An 18,437-nucleotide genomic window follows, 5' to 3' on the forward strand; every position below is an offset into this window, starting at 1 on the left:
CCAAAATGAAACAAAAAACGTTAGTGTTTTAACTGCAACAACAACACTACACAGAGCATAAGAACAACCAAGACAGAAGAAGTTATAGTAATAAAAAAAACGAGAAAACACAAAAATAAATGCAGTATTTCAAGTACAATATAGGGCTGTTGGACTTCCTGACAAACAGCAATTTGTGTTGCATTGTGGCTGTGGTGAGTTTAGTCTACCAATAGAGGAAGGATATTAAATCCAAATGTACAAGAGACAAGTTTGTCATTCAAAGGGAATGGGATCAAAAAGAAATGAACGAGTGAACTGTGTGTTGCAAAAAATATATATATATCTGCTGGATGTTTTTCATTTCCAGGACAGGATATGACATGCACCATGGTGAAACAATTTGTAATTCTTGGTCAGGTGGTGTCCCGTGGTTGCTCAGAAGATGGCGCTATTCGACTAATTTGCTCTAGAGGGAGAGAGTGCAGTGCAGCCAGCGGTTTTGACTGACTCATCCACATGTTCTACTAATCTAATTCATAAACAATCCCGCATGAAAGACTTGTGCGGTGGACGTTTATCCACCGATGATGCGATGTCATTATAGGAACTGAACATTGGGAACTTATCTTTTTAAAAGAAAATACTGTCTTGCCACCTTTGCAGTGGGACTTATATTGTTTGTTTGCTTATTTATGTTATTAGTATTTATTTTCCTGGTCCTTTAGTTTTTTATATGCATATTTGTATGTAATTTTATTTTTGTGTGCAGAAGCAGATATGAGCATGCGCACTGCATCGGCTGTATGGGGACGGGGAGGACATCACGGAAAAACGTAGCAGCAGCAGCAGCAGCAGTAGTAGTGAGCACACACAAACCCCACGCTGAGATTTCATTTCTCTCCAACCTTGCGCTAAATTGCGCGACAAAACGGCTTCGCGACTATGCTCGACACGGCGTCCGAGACAGGGAGCACTTGACAGCCCCGGGCGAGGTGTGAGAGTCGGCGCCTAGCGGAGGTGGAAAATCCATTTCTTCATATGGGAGCAGCATGCGGGAAATGGTCGGAGGCTGCTGCGTGTGTTCAGACGAGCGAGGCTGGGCTGAGAACCCGCTGGTCTACTGTGATGGACACGGCTGCAGCGTCGCCGTGCACCAAGGTAACCTATACCGCTATTACCATGTAATAATAGCCTACAGCTACAGTGGAGGATGGGTAGTGTAGTGGTAGGCGTACAGTATAGTAGGGGAGGTGTGGAGGTAGGTCGCTGCCTACGTGCGTGCGTGTGTCTGTTTATGTGTGTGGGAGGGGTTGGGGGGTGTTTGTTGTTTCTTGTTGCCTTTTCACGCTGACACGATTCTAGACAGACAGGCAGGCAGGCCGACACCGACAGGGGGGGGGGGCAAAAGCGGGCTGACACCGGGCCTGATGATGGCGCCTAGCAGGTCCGGTTCGGATCCGTGGCCCTTTGGGTTCAAAGTGGCGACACTGTAGCCTACTGCGCGAGACGAGAGGCGTTTTGCGACAAACTACACACACAAGGTAATGTATCCAAAGCGGGCCTCACCGAACCGTTTTGGATAGATTGTTACCTTGTGTGTGTGTCCACATGCTTTGTTGTTGCTGGGTTGCACTGCAAAAGGCAGCTATTACAGGATCATATTTCTGGACTGGCAAATAAAGGAGAAAAAAGCTCCCATGGCTGTTCCTATAGACTACCTCAGTCTGGAGCTGCTCTAGTTTTTGCCGGCCTGACTTAACTCTTCCCTCCTCTCTGCCATGTTTGAAGCAGATATTTTTGTCCCTATAAAAGTCAGAGGTTTGAAATCATCAAGTGTCTTCACCACGCTAGAAGACACTTTGAATAAGAGTGTTTGGAGAGAGGCAGTATGGGTAGATTGCAGTGACGTTAACACTTGTGAGCTGTCTTCATGCACTCTGCTCATTGTGATGTGGTATACTTTAACTTTTGTGTTGAACAATTGTATTCGGCCATTCTCACTGAGATTACAAAACTCCTTTTCAATGGAAACTTGGCCAAGATCACAGAAGTAGAGAAAGTTAGAGACAGACAGGACAGCACAATATAAGACGTATAACAAAGCATAGAATACAATCCTACTATAAAGGAAGAAGGAAAAGTGTAGTGTAGCCTGGTTAAAACCATCCTGATTCTTGATTCACATGAGCGGATGGTTAACCAGGCTAGGAAAACTGTCCATCTGCATCCATTTTTCTCCTCAATGGGTATCTGAAACTGCACATGGGCATTGACATAGAAAGGGACTGGCAAAGATTCTTTCTATTTTCTCAAATTTAAGCTGTTTATTAGCATTTCTTTTGTAAGTCTGACTCTGCACGTAGTTGTGGCACGCACATCCCAGAGAGAAAAGGATGGTGAGAGAGCGAAAGATGGGCTCAAACTGGGGGAATGCATATGATTCATAGTAGAACGGGTGATACAGTATACTGCAAATAAACCTAAACATATCAATGTGTATGTAGTAAACTCATTGGAACCTTGAGGTATTATTATGATATTTACCTGCAATGTGTGTGTGTTGTGTGTGTGTGTGTGTGTGTGTGTGTGTGTGTGTGTGTGTGTGTGTGTCCCAGCATGCTACGGCATCGTCCAGGTGCCCACTGGGCCGTGGTTCTGTCGGAAGTGTGAGTCACAGGAGCGGGCGGCGCGCGTGGTGAGTAAAACCTGCTCCCACATATCATGCCATTACTCTGATGGTGCTGATGTTGCTGTTTGTTCAAGCTCAAGTCCGAGTCCTGGACTAATTCTCTGGACTCGTGACACGACTTGAGCACTGATGCCTCGGACTCGGACAAGGACTCGGGCATTCATGCATTCCAAATCGGAAGTTGGAGACGAGGACTCAGACGTGTGTTTTTGGTTTTTGTTAGTTCTTGTTGTAATAGGCCCTAATCATTTGGCATAAGGTATTGATAGCTATATCAATACCTTGACATTATTCAATTTTGTGGAAGGGTAGGCACATGTGTTCCACCTACATGCAGATTCACACTCATGTTCAGTAGCTACGGACTCTGACTCAGGTAATGAGGACTCAACTCAGACTGTGGTGACTCAGACTTGGACTTGGACTTGAACACTGGGGACTCAAACACTCGACTCGGACTTGAGATATAGTGACAGTCACTTGACTACAACAGTGGTTCAAACTCACAACATGCTCTCTGCTCTCTCTCTCCTGCCCCAGAGATGCGAGCTGTGCCCCCACAAAGATGGTGCCCTCAAGAGGACAGACAGTGGAAGTAAACACGCTGCCCCCTTTTTCACTCCGTCCACTACCCCTCCTCTCTTTCTGTCTTCGTCTCACTTCCCCAATCTCACGTATCTTCCAACATCTCTACTTCTCCATATATTTTGTATGCATTGTGCAGGGAGAGTATAAAATATGAGACCTGCTCTGACAAAATCAGTCTGATGTTGCACTGGCCCTTTTGTGTAGAAACGTGATTTTATGAGAAAATATTGATTTTGGCTGTTTTGGAATTTCACCAGATTTAGCAGAATAACGCCTTGGCTTTCATTCTGTGTGAATATTGTGAAATTTGAATGATAAATATAGTTTGGAAACAGTCAAGACATAAAGGGGGTGTATCTCACTCAGTCTTTGGAGTACAAAGATAATGTTGATATCACCAGAAAGCTTACATTCTCCTCTTTCCAGCAGCGTATAAAAGCCAAAATGTGTTTCCGGGCAGATTTTGATAGAGCAGGTCACATGTTACGAACAGGTCTCTCCGTGAATTAGACGGCCGACTTGAATCGGTGAAAAGTGCACTTCATTCATAAAGAGGAGATGGAGATGAAGGAAAGGAGACGGGTTCAACAAGTACTTCCTTTCAACCTTGTGACAGCTGAGACAGATTGTGCATAAAGGGAGTGAAACTCAGTATTAATTACCTATGCTTTCCATATGGACGGACATAGACAAGATCCTATTGTACCCCCTTATCATGAGACTAGGAGATATAAGATAGAGCCTGGTTACTCTGACTCTGGTCAGAGGACGGCACCGTTTGCTTTGCTATGATGCACTTCTCTCCATGCAGCGTGTATCATTGAAGTGAACACTTAATCAACTGACGGCAAACTTAGTAAACTTTAGTAAGTTAAGGAAGTAAGTTCCCCATTCATTTACTCCATAGACATTTTGAAAAATCCTTATAACAGGTTTTAAGGCTGGAACCTGTCACTTTTTCCAAAAATAAAGTTTGAACGAACTTTAACTGCCCCTCAATTTGTTCGAATATATCCAAAGTTAATTGGTTAATTCCGCCCCCCCCCCCCCCCCCCACCCTCTCTGCCCTGCAGCCACATAAAAATTACATTATGGAGGTCTTTTCTCTTTGATGCCTTAACGACCAGCTGGCTAGTGTTGTGATTGTCCGCACCTGGCTTTGTTGTTGTCGGATTTGGCCCAGCGCAAGGAAATGCTACAGTGGTGCACCCTCTGCTGGATCATCAATGAATTACATTTTAAAAAAATCCCCCCGCCGCAAAAAAAACAATATTATTATTATTATTTTAATTCGGATGGGTCAATTACATAGCGTACGTCCCCCCCTCCCCCACATTCGAAGTTACATTCGAATTTCGATAAAAAAATGACAGCTCTAGAACCAAGCCAACCCCGTGACCTACTGAATCGTGAGTGACCATAAAACATTTGGTTTGAGCAAGAACAAAAAATAACAACAGGGGGGGGGGATCGAACGATTCAGTAGGTCACGGGTTGGCTTGGTTCCAGCCTTAAAACTCGTGATATAAGGACTTTTCTAAATGTCTATGGAGAAAATGAATGGGGAACTTACTTCCGGGGCAATGACGTCACGAAAAAGTCACGTGACAGTTGAGCTCTATTACAACATTATTCATCAGTGGTCCTAAGATTTGGGATCTTTGTGTGCGTTTGCATATTTGTGCACGTGGCTACCGGAGCATGTTTCTCTGTTAACCGCCACTGGTGTCTCCTTCAGGCTGGGCCCACGTTGTGTGTGCGCTCTACATCCCTGAGGTGCAGTTTGCCAACGTCCTCACGATGGAGCCCATCGTCCTGCAGTACGTTCCCCATGACCGATACATCAAGGTACAGACACACACACACACACACACGCATTAGGGGTGGAACGCTTCACAAAAGTCATGGTACAGGTTCGGTTCGATACGACAGAGTGGTGTGTCACTGTTCTGTATGTTTTCGATACAGCAAAAAAAAAAAGTCGATATGCCAGAGAAATGTCATTGTTTTTTTTTATATTTAATTTATTTTACTTATTTATTTAATTATTTTCACAGTCGTTTGTTTTTAAATTTACAACAATGTTTTTGAACACCTTTCATCTTTTTCGTCTCAGTTTTAGTTTCCCATGATATCCTTGTAGAAGACTTGCACAGTTCAGTAGTGAAAGACTTGTTGTACGCAATGCGTATTGAACCTAAAGCATAAACAGTTCGGTATGAATATGTGTACGGCCACACTAGGCTTAAAAAACGTCACGCTGACTTTGTCCATATTTTTAGATGGTCAATGCCCCTAACATACTATAGCACTTCCTCTAGGCTCTTTACTAGGGGTGTCACAATATATCGTCCCACGAAATTTCGCGATAGTAAAACGTCACGATATGTATCGTTGAGATGAAATCTCATATCGTGAAATTTTTTTTTTTTTTTTTTTTTTTTTTTTTTTTTTTTTTCAAAAGTAGACAAATAAACGTACTTGTTTGTTGAAGTTCAATGTGTGGAAAGTAGTTCAGTTGAACAAGTCTCTGAAGAGACACATGAGAAGTTATACAGGAGAGAAACCATTCAATTGAGTTTCTGGCAAAACTGTTTACTTGACAGGAAAAACTGAAGATGCATAAAAAATAGACTAAGAAAAGTCTTGTTGTTTGAGTTTGAAGAAAAACTGAAGATGCATAATGAGAATTTATACTGCTGAGAAACCTTTTAGTTCAAAGTAAATCTAAGTGACGGTGTAACTCATTCTATTTCAAGATAAGCCTTATCTCCAATCTCATGTTTTTTCTAGTTGTTATTGTAATAACAATTTCCCACAACAGCATGTTTTGTATTTGTGCATTTCAAATAAAATACTACTTTTCCAGTCATATATTGTCATTATTCAAGTTTAAAAAAATATTGTTAAAATCGTATCGTATCGTATCGTTATCGTGAACCCAGTATCGTGATACGTATCGTATCGTGAACTGAGTGTATCGTGACACCCCTACTCTTTACTGTTCACGTCACACGTCAAAACAAATGAAATGTCTTTGATCAGAATCGCTTTCAAGGAAAAATACGCCGTATTACTCTTTAACACTATTTAAAAAAAAACTAATTGTGGAGTACATTGCATTCTGCACCCATTTTGACATGTTAAGAAGTTTGCGGCGTTGCTAGAATGGAGTTTGAGTGCAGATGTTTTGAAGTCAGCCCCTCAGTATCAGAGAACGGGCTTCTTTCTAGACTCGTCATTTCACACTGATGTTCAACAATCATACAAGGAGCACATACTGTATGTGCCTTATGTGGCTGGTAGGTAGCACCATGTTGTAATATTGAATGTTGATGATGTTTGTATGTTTTTTCTTTCTGTTCTTTTCCTGTGCCTGAGCCTGTTTGTTTTGTCTTGTTTGTGTACTGCTCTATTAAAAAAATAAAACAAAAAACAATCATACAAGGAGAAATCCATCATAGAAGAAGCAGAGAGACAGTGGGAAAGAGGCAAAACACATCCTTACATACACTCATGCTTTGATATTCCAAGATGCAGGCTCTGAAATATTCTGTTTTATTTTTTTATTTTTTTTATTTTTATTTTTTTTAAGCTGCCTGTTTAACTGCAGACTAGCCATTATAGCTTTAGCATAGATCAGCTGTCTGTAAGGTGTAACCAAAGCCCTCCACCCTGTTTCCTTTCTGTGCACCCTTGCTAGTTGGTAGCGTGTGTCAGAGATAGAGGCAGTGAATGCTATCCAGCGTTCGCCAGTGCTTTTAGAGGCGACGGCCTTTTTGTGGGATGCACATTACAAAGAAATCGATACTCAACACGCACTTAGACAGACTTTTTCAATGAAAACCTGATATCACTGGATTACATCTGTATCAGAGTGAACGGCCAGTTACTGAGATGCTGCGTGTGTGTGTGTGCGTGCGCGTGCGCACACGTGCGTGCGTGTCTGTCTGTCTGCACATAAATGTACATATGTGAGTGTCTTGAGTGCCTGGTCTCATGTTACTGTGTCAGCTACAGTAAATTGCATGCAGCTTTACCCTGTCAGAGCCATTCATCCAGATTTGCTGCCTGCATTCCGAGACAGCGTTACAATGGACAGTGAAAACTTGAGAAGCCACTTTTCCTTTGACATACCCAGATGGTTATTTCTCCAGCCTTTCATTACATCGCTGACGTCTTGCCGGGGCAGGAGAGTGGAGTGGGATGGGGGGAGTAGGAGACAGAGGAAGGGTAGAGGGGAAGAGAGTGGGGTAGGATGGGGGGAGCATGAGACAGAGGAAGGGTAGAGGGGAAGAGAGTGGGGTAGGATGGGGGGAGTAGGAGACAGAGGAAGGGTAGAGGGGAAGAGAGTGGGGTAGGATGGGGGGAGTAGGAGACAGAGGAAGGGTAGGGGAAAAGTGAAAGAGAGAGCGCTGAAGTAGGAAGGTAAAGAGCTGCTGTTCCTTTGTCCAGCACCTGTTGCTAGGCCTCTAATGCACCCCGCTAGTCAGCCCCCGCTCACTGGAGAGAGGCTGAGAGAAGTGTGTGTGTGTGTGTGTGTGTGTGTGTGTGTGTGTGTGTGTGTGTGTGCGTGTGCGTGTGCGTGTGTGCATTGTACACTGAGAGTTTGCTTATGTGTGTATGATTGTGTGCGCTTGTGCGTATGTGTATTTAGTTACACATCAGTGACAGGGAAGACTTTACGCAACTTTGCCATAGGATGCGAGAACGCCACCCTTGTGTTTTAAAACCATAATTTCCAAAGTCCTGGCCGCATTTTCGCTGCGTTGAGCTCGGCGTCCTTGCACACAAAGTTCGACCCAGTTGAACTTTTGGCGCTTTGAAACCTTCACGTGTCCAATAGAAACAACGAGCGAAGTAGCCAGCCAGAGGAAACAGAGGAAACCTGTATTTTAACAGTAGCAGGATTTCCTGAACTATGCAACACAAGGCTGAAGTTTATAGAGGCTTGTGTATAAAAGATCTCTCCTAGAAACATGGACGCCAGCAGCTACATGCCATTCAGTGTGGACTCCACCTGTTTTCTCACAAGTTCCCCAAACATCTGGTCAGGAGTTGTGCTCACAAACCACACGTCTCGTCTGAAAGACCCATCCCCAGACAAGCATAACATCTTTGATTACGCTATGATAATTTTTAGCTACACCTTCACTCAAGTCAAGTCAAGTTGATTCAGTGTTCTCTTTAATGATACACGCTGCATGGAGAGAAGTACAGCATAGCAAAGGGAATGGTGCAGTTCTCATTTATTGATACAACAAACCAGATTCAGGTTTGGTGTGTGACTCCATGATGACGCTCCTCCTGCGATGATGAGGGGAGGGCGTCAGGAATGTGTACTCAGGGAATCCCTCTGGAGCCATGACATTGGTGGCGGCATATTTTTCTCTATTTCTCAACCAGCCTTTTGCCCATCCCACACTACAGTTACAATCAGAGTCACTATAACTGCCAAACAAAATGAATGCATAGGCGTTTGTCCCGGTGCCACTGGTTGAACAGGGATGACAGGATCTCACATACACTGCAAATGGAAAGACTGCACAACCATGCACACCTTTCTCACACCCGCATAGCAAGATAACAGCACCTAATACTTAATGAGAGGAGATGAGCATCCCTTTGTAATCCATCTCTTCCTTCCATCAGACATGCTATATCTGTGAGGACCATGGCAGGGAGAGCAAGGCTGCCTGCGGAGCCTGCATGACTTGCAACAGACAAGGCTGCAGACAAGCTTTCCATGTCACCTGGTAAGTATTTAGGTGTGTGTGTGTGTGTGTGTGTGTGTGTGTGTGCGCGTGTGTGCGTACGTGTGTGCGTGCGCGTGCGCGACCCACGTGTGTGCGTGCGTGCGCGCGCAGCATAGTGATACACTGTGTAAAGAATACTGCCAGTCATGATCACAAAATAAGCTTTGACATGGTGAATCAAGACAGTTCATGATTGTCTTGACTGTACATCGTTCTGCTTATTACACAGCTCCTTAACAGAGACAGTATTCAGTGGTGGCCTAAAAGTTAGAGAAGCAAGATTCTGACCGGAAGGTAATCGCTTCAATCACCACTGAGGTGCCCTTGAGCAAGGCATTTAACCACAACCGTTCCAGTGGGGCTGCTCAGTGGCCAGCAGATCAGACTGGTTGTTGGTCAGCTTCCAGGGGAATGTGTTGAATGTGAAAAAGTATTTGAAACAAAATATTGATGTAAGTTATTTTATTAAAAGCTGGTAATTTTTACAAGCTCCAGCTAAAAAAAAAAAATAGTCCAGCCAGCAGGCTTATCTGCAGTAACCAAGGACTAGTGTCTTTTTGGCACAAGATGTTGTGAGTTAATTTGATTAGCAATACACCAAATGGTCAGGAGTGGTATGATTATGTGAAACAACGTTCTGTTGTGTGAAACAGTGGCCTGTTGTTCAGAACACACATCAGAATATAATATGTAATAAAAATGCACTTGTCATTTTTTATTATCCTAATAAAGCCCTGCCGTTGATCTGCTGCTGACCACACTTGAAAATGCATGTTATTATGATTATGATTATTATGATTATGATTATGATGATGATGATTATTATTATTATCCCATCTCCCACAGCTGTACTTGTTTGACTGTGTCTGCACTACTTTTTTCAGCTCTTGCTGCCTATCTCTTTACATTTCATTCATCCGACCTGGATTGTGTCTAGACTGTAAAGAATTCCTATCGCAATACAAAACTTGACCATCTCCAAATCAGGTCTGCAAGATCAGATGGCGATGATTTTTGTGTGCCTAGAACCGTCACTTAATCCAACCTGCCATGATCAATGACAAAAGCTCTCAGATGACTTGCAAGTGTCAAGTGTACTGCAGCTGGGGTCTGTGTGTGTGTGTGTGTGTGTGTGTGTGTGTGTGTGTGTGTGTGTGTGTGTGTGTGCGCGTGCGTGCGTGCGTGCGTGCGTGCGTGTGCGTGTGCATGTGTTTGTGTGTGTGCGTCTGGGTGTGTGTGTGTGTGTGTGTGAAACTCCCTTTCCTGTCTGACCCTGTGCCTCTGTTCAGTGCTCAGATGGCTGGTTTGCTGTGTGAGGAAGAAGGCCCAGAAGCTGACAATGTGAAATACTGCGGCTACTGCAAGCACCATTACAGCAAGATGGTAAGATGTGTAGCGCTCTAGAGACTGAAAACCATCATTCTTAACACTTTGAGTGCCACGGCCCTTGGGCAAAAGGTGCTGTACTGTGCCACATAGGCCGCAATGCATTTTAAAACAGTCATATAATTTCTTTAATAATTAGTATGTAAACACTGAACACGCACAAATAACGAGGAGACTCTCTTCTATCACCTGCAAAAAAAAGTTTATTGATCCCATTTTCCGTTCTTTAGTTATGAGCCGGAGAAGATAGCTTGATTTGACCAAAAACAGCCATTTTTTTCTAGAAACCTGAGATATTCAGCCTTTTGTGAAAGGAAGCATTTCAAGCACATCATTGACTCATTGCTAATATTTTCTGATGTAATGACACCTCAAAAATAATTTCCTTCAATAAAAGAGTGAAAACAAAGGAATTTTGTTTGGCCAAATAATATTTTTTAGCTGCAACCAGCAGCGCTGGCCCCTGCGTGCGCAGACCCTACACCTTCTTGCTGGTCTTGATTTACTGCTGGTGGGCATCAGATAGCCTATTCTAGCTTGTTTGCTCTCTGTGCATCGAGCCTGCTGCAGCTGCCTGGGTCTGTTGTATGCTGTAGTGCCCTGCCCCCTCGATTTTTCAGAAATTCGCTTCCGACGTGTACACATCTGTGGCTGTGATTGACAGGTGGGTCAAAACTCGCATCGCAATTTCGTGCCGTATATTCGCATCGCTCTTGATGTGTAAGGACCTGTACAGTACACTAAAGAATGTTGATGTTGTTTTTGATACAATTAAGTGATGTAACTAAGGCAGCCAATGAGATGATAGAGGCTTAGAAAATAGGCGTGACAGAAAATTCTCACTTACACTCTTCCTGTAAATGCACTGTGAAGTGTTTTACTGTTAACCAACCACCACACCCAGGGGCCGTGTATCATTGTATCATAGAGATTGACATCTCTTAGCAAGCTTGAAGTGCTGTGCTGGGCGCTCATTTCAAAGGTAAATTCTGTTTGTCCTATTTGCCACAGATTAGCATGCTAGCCAAAAAAAAACACATTGGTTACAGTAAGTGTAGTGCTATAGCCATATTTCATCACTGCTTTGTATGTTTGTTATTGCGACCTCCTCAAACATTGTTAGTTTGTGTCATTGAATATTAGGCTAGCACCAATACAACAAACCTGTTCAGCTGGCCTAACTCCTGTCCATATGTCCTTTTGATCAGAGCCACATGTCATGAAATGAACTCAATTTCACGGAGCATTTAAGCATAATTTGAAAACAGCTCTGTACATGCTGCCCAAACCCAGTTTTCCCACTAGCTGTTAAAGTCTTTTTGTGGTTTTGAGACACTTTCTTCCCTTCTTCTTTTTACTTTTTACTTTTTACTACAGCAGAAGAAGTTGCGCTCCAGCGATCATACAGGTAGTTCCTTCGCCCTCTCCAGGGGGCGCCCCAGCTCTCCTTCGCAGGACAAACACCACCACCACAGACCGAGGAAGGTAAGCACTTATGTTCCTGTGTGTGTGTGTGTTTGTTAGTTAGAGTGATTAAGTTAAGCCTTAAAGCCTCACATCTCGCTCCTGATATGACAGACCTCTGTCCTCTATATATGTACCTCTGTCTTTTCAGAGTCATAAGGACAAGATGCGGCAAAAGGAGCGTCACAAGAAGTTGTCTGATAGCTTGGGCACTTCAATGACCAGCAGTATAGACAAGGTAAGAACTGCCAACCGATAGGAGAGACAACACATGCTGGCCACAGTTTAAATGTCAAGAAATCTCAATGCAGTAATACTTCGGTCACTACATAAATAAAACTTTGTTTGGACAAGTAATGTCGAGGTTCACTGACAAAGACAGTAGGAACTGCTGACCAATTGGGTATATCGTGCGTTCCTTTATCGCAAAATAACTGGGATGTGGAGGCTAAATTACATCACATCCATTTTGTTAGCGTTCCATTTGCAGAAAACTTGAGCTGGGAAGTTCACTGTTCATTGGTCAGATCCAGTCGCTAGCCAGGCTAGCCATTGTTAGCAATAACAATTGACAACATGGCATTTCGCGGCATTTTGCGCATACAAACACTGCAGCCTCATGTCCACACAGATATAAGTTAGGCAGTGCTGTGTGTACAGCTGATTTAATGAGACACAAACAAAACAGAAGTGTTAAACAATATTACTACGATTACTACTACTGTTGTTGCGCGGCGCAGCCATCTTGGATTTTTGAGGTCGGAGCTGCTGAGGCGCCTACGAGTTTGGAATGGGAAATACCAGCTCTGATGACGTCACCGCCCAGCTCATAACCTTTGAAGTCGTAAGATTACCAGTCCCCAGTTATAAAGGAATGCACGAAAAGACTTGGCAAAAGTATATAATCAGGAATCTAACTAATCCTGAAGTCTAACCGGTGGTTCTTACGACCTGTCTGTGTTGATGCAGCTCTCCTCCAGTCACCACAGTAGTAAGGAGGGTGAAGGGAAGCCCAAGAAGCTGAGCTCTCACAGCCTTGGTCATCACAGTAAGAAGACAGGAAGCACTGGCAAGAGCTGCTCCTCCTCCTCCTGCTCCTCTAGTCCGTTCAACACAGGTACCAAATGAAAAATGAAATGGCACCCAGAATTTAACCTTGAGGCACTCCACAGATACATTTGTGTTAGGGATGTAGAGCTACCAAAGCCAAACCTGTTAGACCAGCAATTCCCAACCTGTGGGCCGTATTGCAAGTGGGCCGCCATTTATTCTTATTTTTTATTTTCTTACATTAAACAAAACAAAAAACGTGCTCATGTAACACTGAAAATGCAACATGTTTCAGATGCTGTGTTAGTGAAAAATAAAAAGTGCTCTGAGAAAGCATTATTTAAATTTTATTATTATTATTATTTATTTTATTTGGCCTCCATTTTTTTACGGGGTTGGAGACAGGTCACGAAAGGTTTTTGAGATTTTCAAGTGGGCCCGGAGTTGAAATATGTTGGGAACCGCTGTGTTAGACACTATCTTATTATAAAAGGGAGCATCAGTGATGTCATAACTTCTTTTTGCAGCCGTAGAGACTGTATAATGGGTAGTTAGCTAGTTGGGTAGACTGCATATCTCTGAAGACGGTCAGTATCACTGACTAGCTTTTAATTCCCATAAGGTACATAATGTAATGTTAGCCGCTCGTTAACAGCTGATGATGGCTGTGTGCTGAAATGCATCTGTTGTTTGTGCTCAATAGCTGACCCATTTCATTGTTAACTTTGTCGCTCCACTGTTTGCTCCCAGCCTGGATAGCCTGCTAACTGACCTGTTCTGTCACTTCTGTGTGCGCTTCCAGAAAAGGTCTGTGTTGCTTCTGTGGCACGTTACTTCGTTCCGGAGCACTTTTCTTCTTGTGAATTTATTTTCTCTCAAGAAAATCGGGAGTGTTGACACCATTCGCGGCCCACACTTTAGGAATCACTGCATCTAGGGGTTTGAGTTTGTTTTTCTTCTCTGTGTTTGACTGTAAATTAAATGTGTTTTTCTTGGAGGTGGCTCACTGTCTTCAGCTCAGGACTTCCACCAGTTATCTTCCTCCTCCCGCACGGAGCGAGACCATGACCGAGGCGGCGGCGGCGACAACCACAGCGGCGAGGACCGCAAGGAGCGCCACAGGAGGACAGCTGTCCAGGAGGAGGAGGACGAAAAGCAAGAGGAGAAAGAGGAGGAAGAGGAGGAGGAAGAAGAGGACAGTAAATACCACAAGCCACCGGCGCTGACCCCCGCCGATGGCCCCCTCGCAGCGTCACAGGTTCACGACAGGCCGGAGGGCAACGGTAGCCCTTTCGAGACCAAGGTCACCATCTCCACCTTCGGCTCCATCATGCGCATCACCTCCTCCTCAGGTCTGGGCAGCAGCAGCAAGATCCGCAAGATCTCCTCCTCGGGGGAGTACAAACCCTCCAAGTCCCTCTGTAAACCCTCTCTCTTGACCACTCCCCCTATCCTGGAGGAGGCGGACCCAGAGGACAAAGCCACACCCCCGCCGCCGCTACCTCGAGAGAGGCGGCACCGTGGCAACAAGAAGAGCCGCCACGGGCCGGGGCGCCCGCGGGGGAGCAAGAACCGGGAGAGGAGGGAAGAGGAACACCACCACCACCACACAGCAGCGTCTGCTCCTCCAGCCTTAACCTCCTCGCTCTATGCCGGCCCATCTTCCATCCCCCACCCTGCCTTCCCCTCCGCTCTGCCTCCCACCACCACCTCTTCCTCTTTCTCTTCTTCCTCTGCTGGCAGTTTTTCCACAAGTCGTGGCAACTCACTGCTCGGCTCGGGTGGCAACTCGCTGCTCGGCTCGGGTGAGTCTAGGTGTGGGTGTGTGGTAGCCCTCTAGCTTCCTGTTTGCTCACACACTGCTGCACGGAAGTGTGTGGGGAAAAAAAACGTGACTGCGTTACTATCTGTTTGCACTTTGCTGTTTGACTGTATAGAGATCAAACTGTTTCCATTACAAACACAACAAGTCAGCACCACAGTTTATCTGTATATCAGTCAGCACCACACATTTCAGTTGAACAATCCATTGAAATTAATAGCCAAGCTGATGCAAAGATAATGTAAAGATAATGTTTCATGTGTTTCATGTTTCATGTACAGGTTGTTTTTCAATTGACTGTTTTTCACTCAAGTGGTTATGTAATTCATAGAGTATTGTGCAAATCAGTCTCAGCATTTATTAAATCACCCCGGAGCCGAGGCAGAGATAATATTGTAGATAGTGGTTTTTATGTGCACATGTACGTCAATGGTAGATTTCCTGCCCCAGTTGGAGATTGGTTCTCCTGTTTGTGTGTGTGTGCGTGCGTGCGTCTGTGTGCGTGCGTCTGTGTGCGTGCGTCTGTGTGTGTGTGTGTGTGTGTGTGTGTGTGTGTGTGTGTGTGTGTTTTCGTGCGTGCGTGCGTGTGTGTGTGCGTGCGTGCGTGTGTGTGTGCATGTGCGTGCGTGTGTGTGTGTGTGTGTGTTTTGTTGGCTTATGTGTGTGCATGCGTACTTGTGTTTTTGAGTCCTACGTATATGAAAGACTTGTGTGATGAAACAGTACTCTCCCTGTCCTCATTCTCTTTATCTCTGCCTTGCTCTCTCAGGCATCTACTCCAGTCTCAAGGACCCTCTCACACTGGGTGGGGGTGTTTGCAGTACTCCTCTGTCCCTGGGTGGAGGGGTGTGTAGCCCCTCCTTATCCCTAGGAGGGGGCATGTGTAGTACCCCTCTCTCCTCAGGACTGCTTTCATCCCACGTTTCCACACTCTCTCTTCCTTCAGTCAACGTTGTCTCAAACACACAGGTACTCTAAAAACACAGAAAATACATACAGATTACAAATAAAATATACACAGACTAACAAATAATCAGACAAATGAATAAGCCGCTTTTCAAGAAGTTGTCTTGTCTAAGAAGTTTCTTATTAATTTGTCTGTTTATTTGTTATATATATATTATATTTTTTTCTGTGCAGGGTGCCTGTTGCTTTGGGAGGTGTGTCATCATTGGGAGAGCTTCTCAATTGTGATCCATTGCACCTGTATTCACTCATCAATTTGTATTGGGTGACACCCCCAGCCAGGTTTATATAGTGTCTGATGATCATTCCCTGTTTTACTATACCCTGATGAAGACCTTTACTATACCCTAATGAAGACCTAAACGGTCAAAACCGCTTAAAAACCGGGGTTTTAATGTTTTTTTTTTACAACTAGCCATGATATACTAAAGGCTTTTTAACGGAAATACCAGTATCTCCTGTTCCTGCTCATGAATGAGTGCCTGAAGTCTGCCTTCTTCCAGTGATGGTGCATATCAGTTTTAAAACGAAGCCCTTCATAATATGCCTGTAGTAATAATATATATTATTTTCTAATTACCGACTATGTACACTGGATGAAGAGCAGGGATTTTCATAGCAGTGTCCACTCCACATAATCCAGATGATTTTAAGATGAGGTTGTTCCCTGTCTCATAGGTCCACCCAGGTTCCAGTACTTCCTATAGTCTGACTTCCACTCAGCCTTTCGCCAGCTGTCTCTCCACAGCTCCCACACTGCCACCACTACTGAGCCAAGCCCAGACCTCACTGCCAGGTAAGTGTGTGTGTGTGTGTGTGTGGCTACAAAAAGAAACTATTAACAAAATATCATTCAAAAATGGCAGATTTGCTACACAATTTCTTTCTGGATCCTAACATAAATGTCTTCATATAGCACAGTAGACCTTATTTTTAAATGACAAAAGCGCTGCCAGTCAGTAAACAAATTACACATTTGCATAGCTAAATTCAGATGTCATGACTCTTTCTTTCCCTTGTCAGAGTCCGACCTGGACGACTGTCGCTTCCCGTGTCAGGGGAACTCACCGAGAGAGAGCCTTTCCTCACAGTACGTCTCCTCCTTTACTCTTTTTGTCCTGTGACAGGGCAGCTTTTAACGTTTACACTAGACGGTTTTTACGCTAAGCTGAATCACTTTAGGGGCTCTTTTCCAGTACGAATTTATGAGTGAGCACTAGACGGCCAGTGAAGGGCACTTCAACAGGACTCATGACTGAACACATTGGTTAGTGTGGAGATCAGACATCTGCAATTTCGATTATAAGGTCTCGGCTTGCTAACCACTCATCTACACCTGCTACCATTTCAATTGAATCATCATTTTTTGCTCGACTTTCCCTGTACTAGCCGTAATGTTAGTTGGGCCAGCTCGCATGAGCTGGTGGATTCCAAGAGTAAGTAGTTATTTTTCTATTTTAGTAACAGTCCAGAGAAATGATCAAAGGGTGATGGCTGGTTATGTGCCGAAAGTGGTAGATTAGAAAAACTTTCCAGCCAGCCACAGTTTGCAGGATCTGATGACTGTGTCATTTCCCCACCCTGGCTCTGAGCAATGACTATTTACTACTTTCTTCCTCCCTATTGTTTCTCCCCTCCTCCACACCCAGGTCTCCCATGAGCTGTCTTCCTCTCCTGTTTGACCAGAGAGACGGGCTGGGCCCTGGTGTTAGAGCGCGTCCGGAGAACGTCCCTCCTTCCAGCTCCCACATTGAGCTCCTGCTGGAGAAACACAGCAACGGAGAGATGGGAGTCAACAGTGCGTGAGCATGGACATTTTCTGTTCACACTAAGTTCCGTCCAGGCTGCATGATTTAGTCATAGCAGTAGTGGGAGTATTACTGCAAATCGATTCCACTGTGGGAAATTATTTTATAACTGAAATGCCATAAATGATACAAGACACTAAACGAAGCCTAGTCAGGACGCTACACATAGACACAACAGATTCTATGAGTAACTTAGAGAAACATAACGTAATACTAGAGGGCACTTGAGGCCATACTTTCTACAAAGTTTTGTGGGGTTATGTGAATCCAGTTGGAAGTTAGGCGCCATTTTGCAATAGACCACAGTCATTGCCCCTTGATCTGCTGTTCTATGAAGTTACGTGCAAATTTCGAAATCCGTTCATAACTTTTTGAGATATCCTGCAGACAAACAAACAGACAAATGGGTGAAAACATGACCTCCTGTCCAACTTCGCTTGCGGAGGTAATGATGTATATTGGTTTTAGAATAAGTCCAGAATTGTCTTGATTATTAGCTAGTTTGCCACATAAAATGAAGAAAATCTGCATATTATTCTGTGTATGTTCACCTATGCTCTTTGCAACTGGATTAGAGCTGCAAAAATGTATTGATTAATCACCGACTATTAAATACTATACTATTTTGATAATCGATTAATTGGTTTGAGTAGTCTTTTAGAAAAAAGTCTAAATTCTCTGATTCCAGCTCCTTACATGTGAATATTTTCTGGTTTATTTACTCCTCCATGACAGTAAACTGAATATCTTTGGGTTGTGGACAAATCAAGACATCTGAGGACGTCATCTAACCTTGCCCCACCAATGAGAGACTTGGGTTTATTTCATGGTGGGAGTATTTAAACCTGTCATCTTTGCCACATCCCTGTTTGACTTTGAAGAAGACACAGTGTGTGTTGAAACGTTAGTCTGCTTGCACCTTATTA

The 18,437-nt window shown here is 44.0% G+C and overlaps 1 protein-coding gene across 2 annotated transcripts in view; it reads left to right on the forward strand.

The window, feature by feature from the left end:
• Window positions 1-914: 914 nt before the first annotated feature.
• LOC310793650 (protein AF-17-like) overlaps window positions 915-18,437 on the forward strand; it is a 33,216-nt gene continuing 15,693 nt past the window's right edge. For both annotated transcript variants that reach the window (XM_083655496.1, XM_083655497.1), the window contains exons 1-14: window positions 915-1,140; window positions 2,598-2,677; window positions 3,212-3,266; window positions 4,998-5,107; window positions 8,912-9,015; window positions 10,305-10,398; window positions 11,779-11,886; window positions 12,017-12,103; window positions 12,835-12,982; window positions 13,914-14,720; window positions 15,507-15,706; window positions 16,382-16,499; window positions 16,727-16,793; window positions 17,353-17,501. In XM_083655496.1, coding sequence (XP_083511622.1) covers window positions 1,032-1,140; window positions 2,598-2,677; window positions 3,212-3,266; window positions 4,998-5,107; window positions 8,912-9,015; window positions 10,305-10,398; window positions 11,779-11,886; window positions 12,017-12,103; window positions 12,835-12,982; window positions 13,914-14,720; window positions 15,507-15,706; window positions 16,382-16,499; window positions 16,727-16,793; window positions 17,353-17,501 — 2,236 coding nt within the window. In that variant the 5' untranslated portion in view covers window positions 915-1,031. The remainder of the gene's footprint in view (window positions 1,141-2,597; window positions 2,678-3,211; window positions 3,267-4,997; window positions 5,108-8,911; window positions 9,016-10,304; window positions 10,399-11,778; window positions 11,887-12,016; window positions 12,104-12,834; window positions 12,983-13,913; window positions 14,721-15,506; window positions 15,707-16,381; window positions 16,500-16,726; window positions 16,794-17,352; window positions 17,502-18,437) is intronic.

This window comes from Poromitra crassiceps (genome assembly GCF_964638095.1).
Source record: "Poromitra crassiceps genome assembly, chromosome: 19".
Taxonomy (NCBI): Eukaryota; Metazoa; Chordata; class Actinopteri; order Beryciformes; family Melamphaidae; genus Poromitra; species Poromitra crassiceps.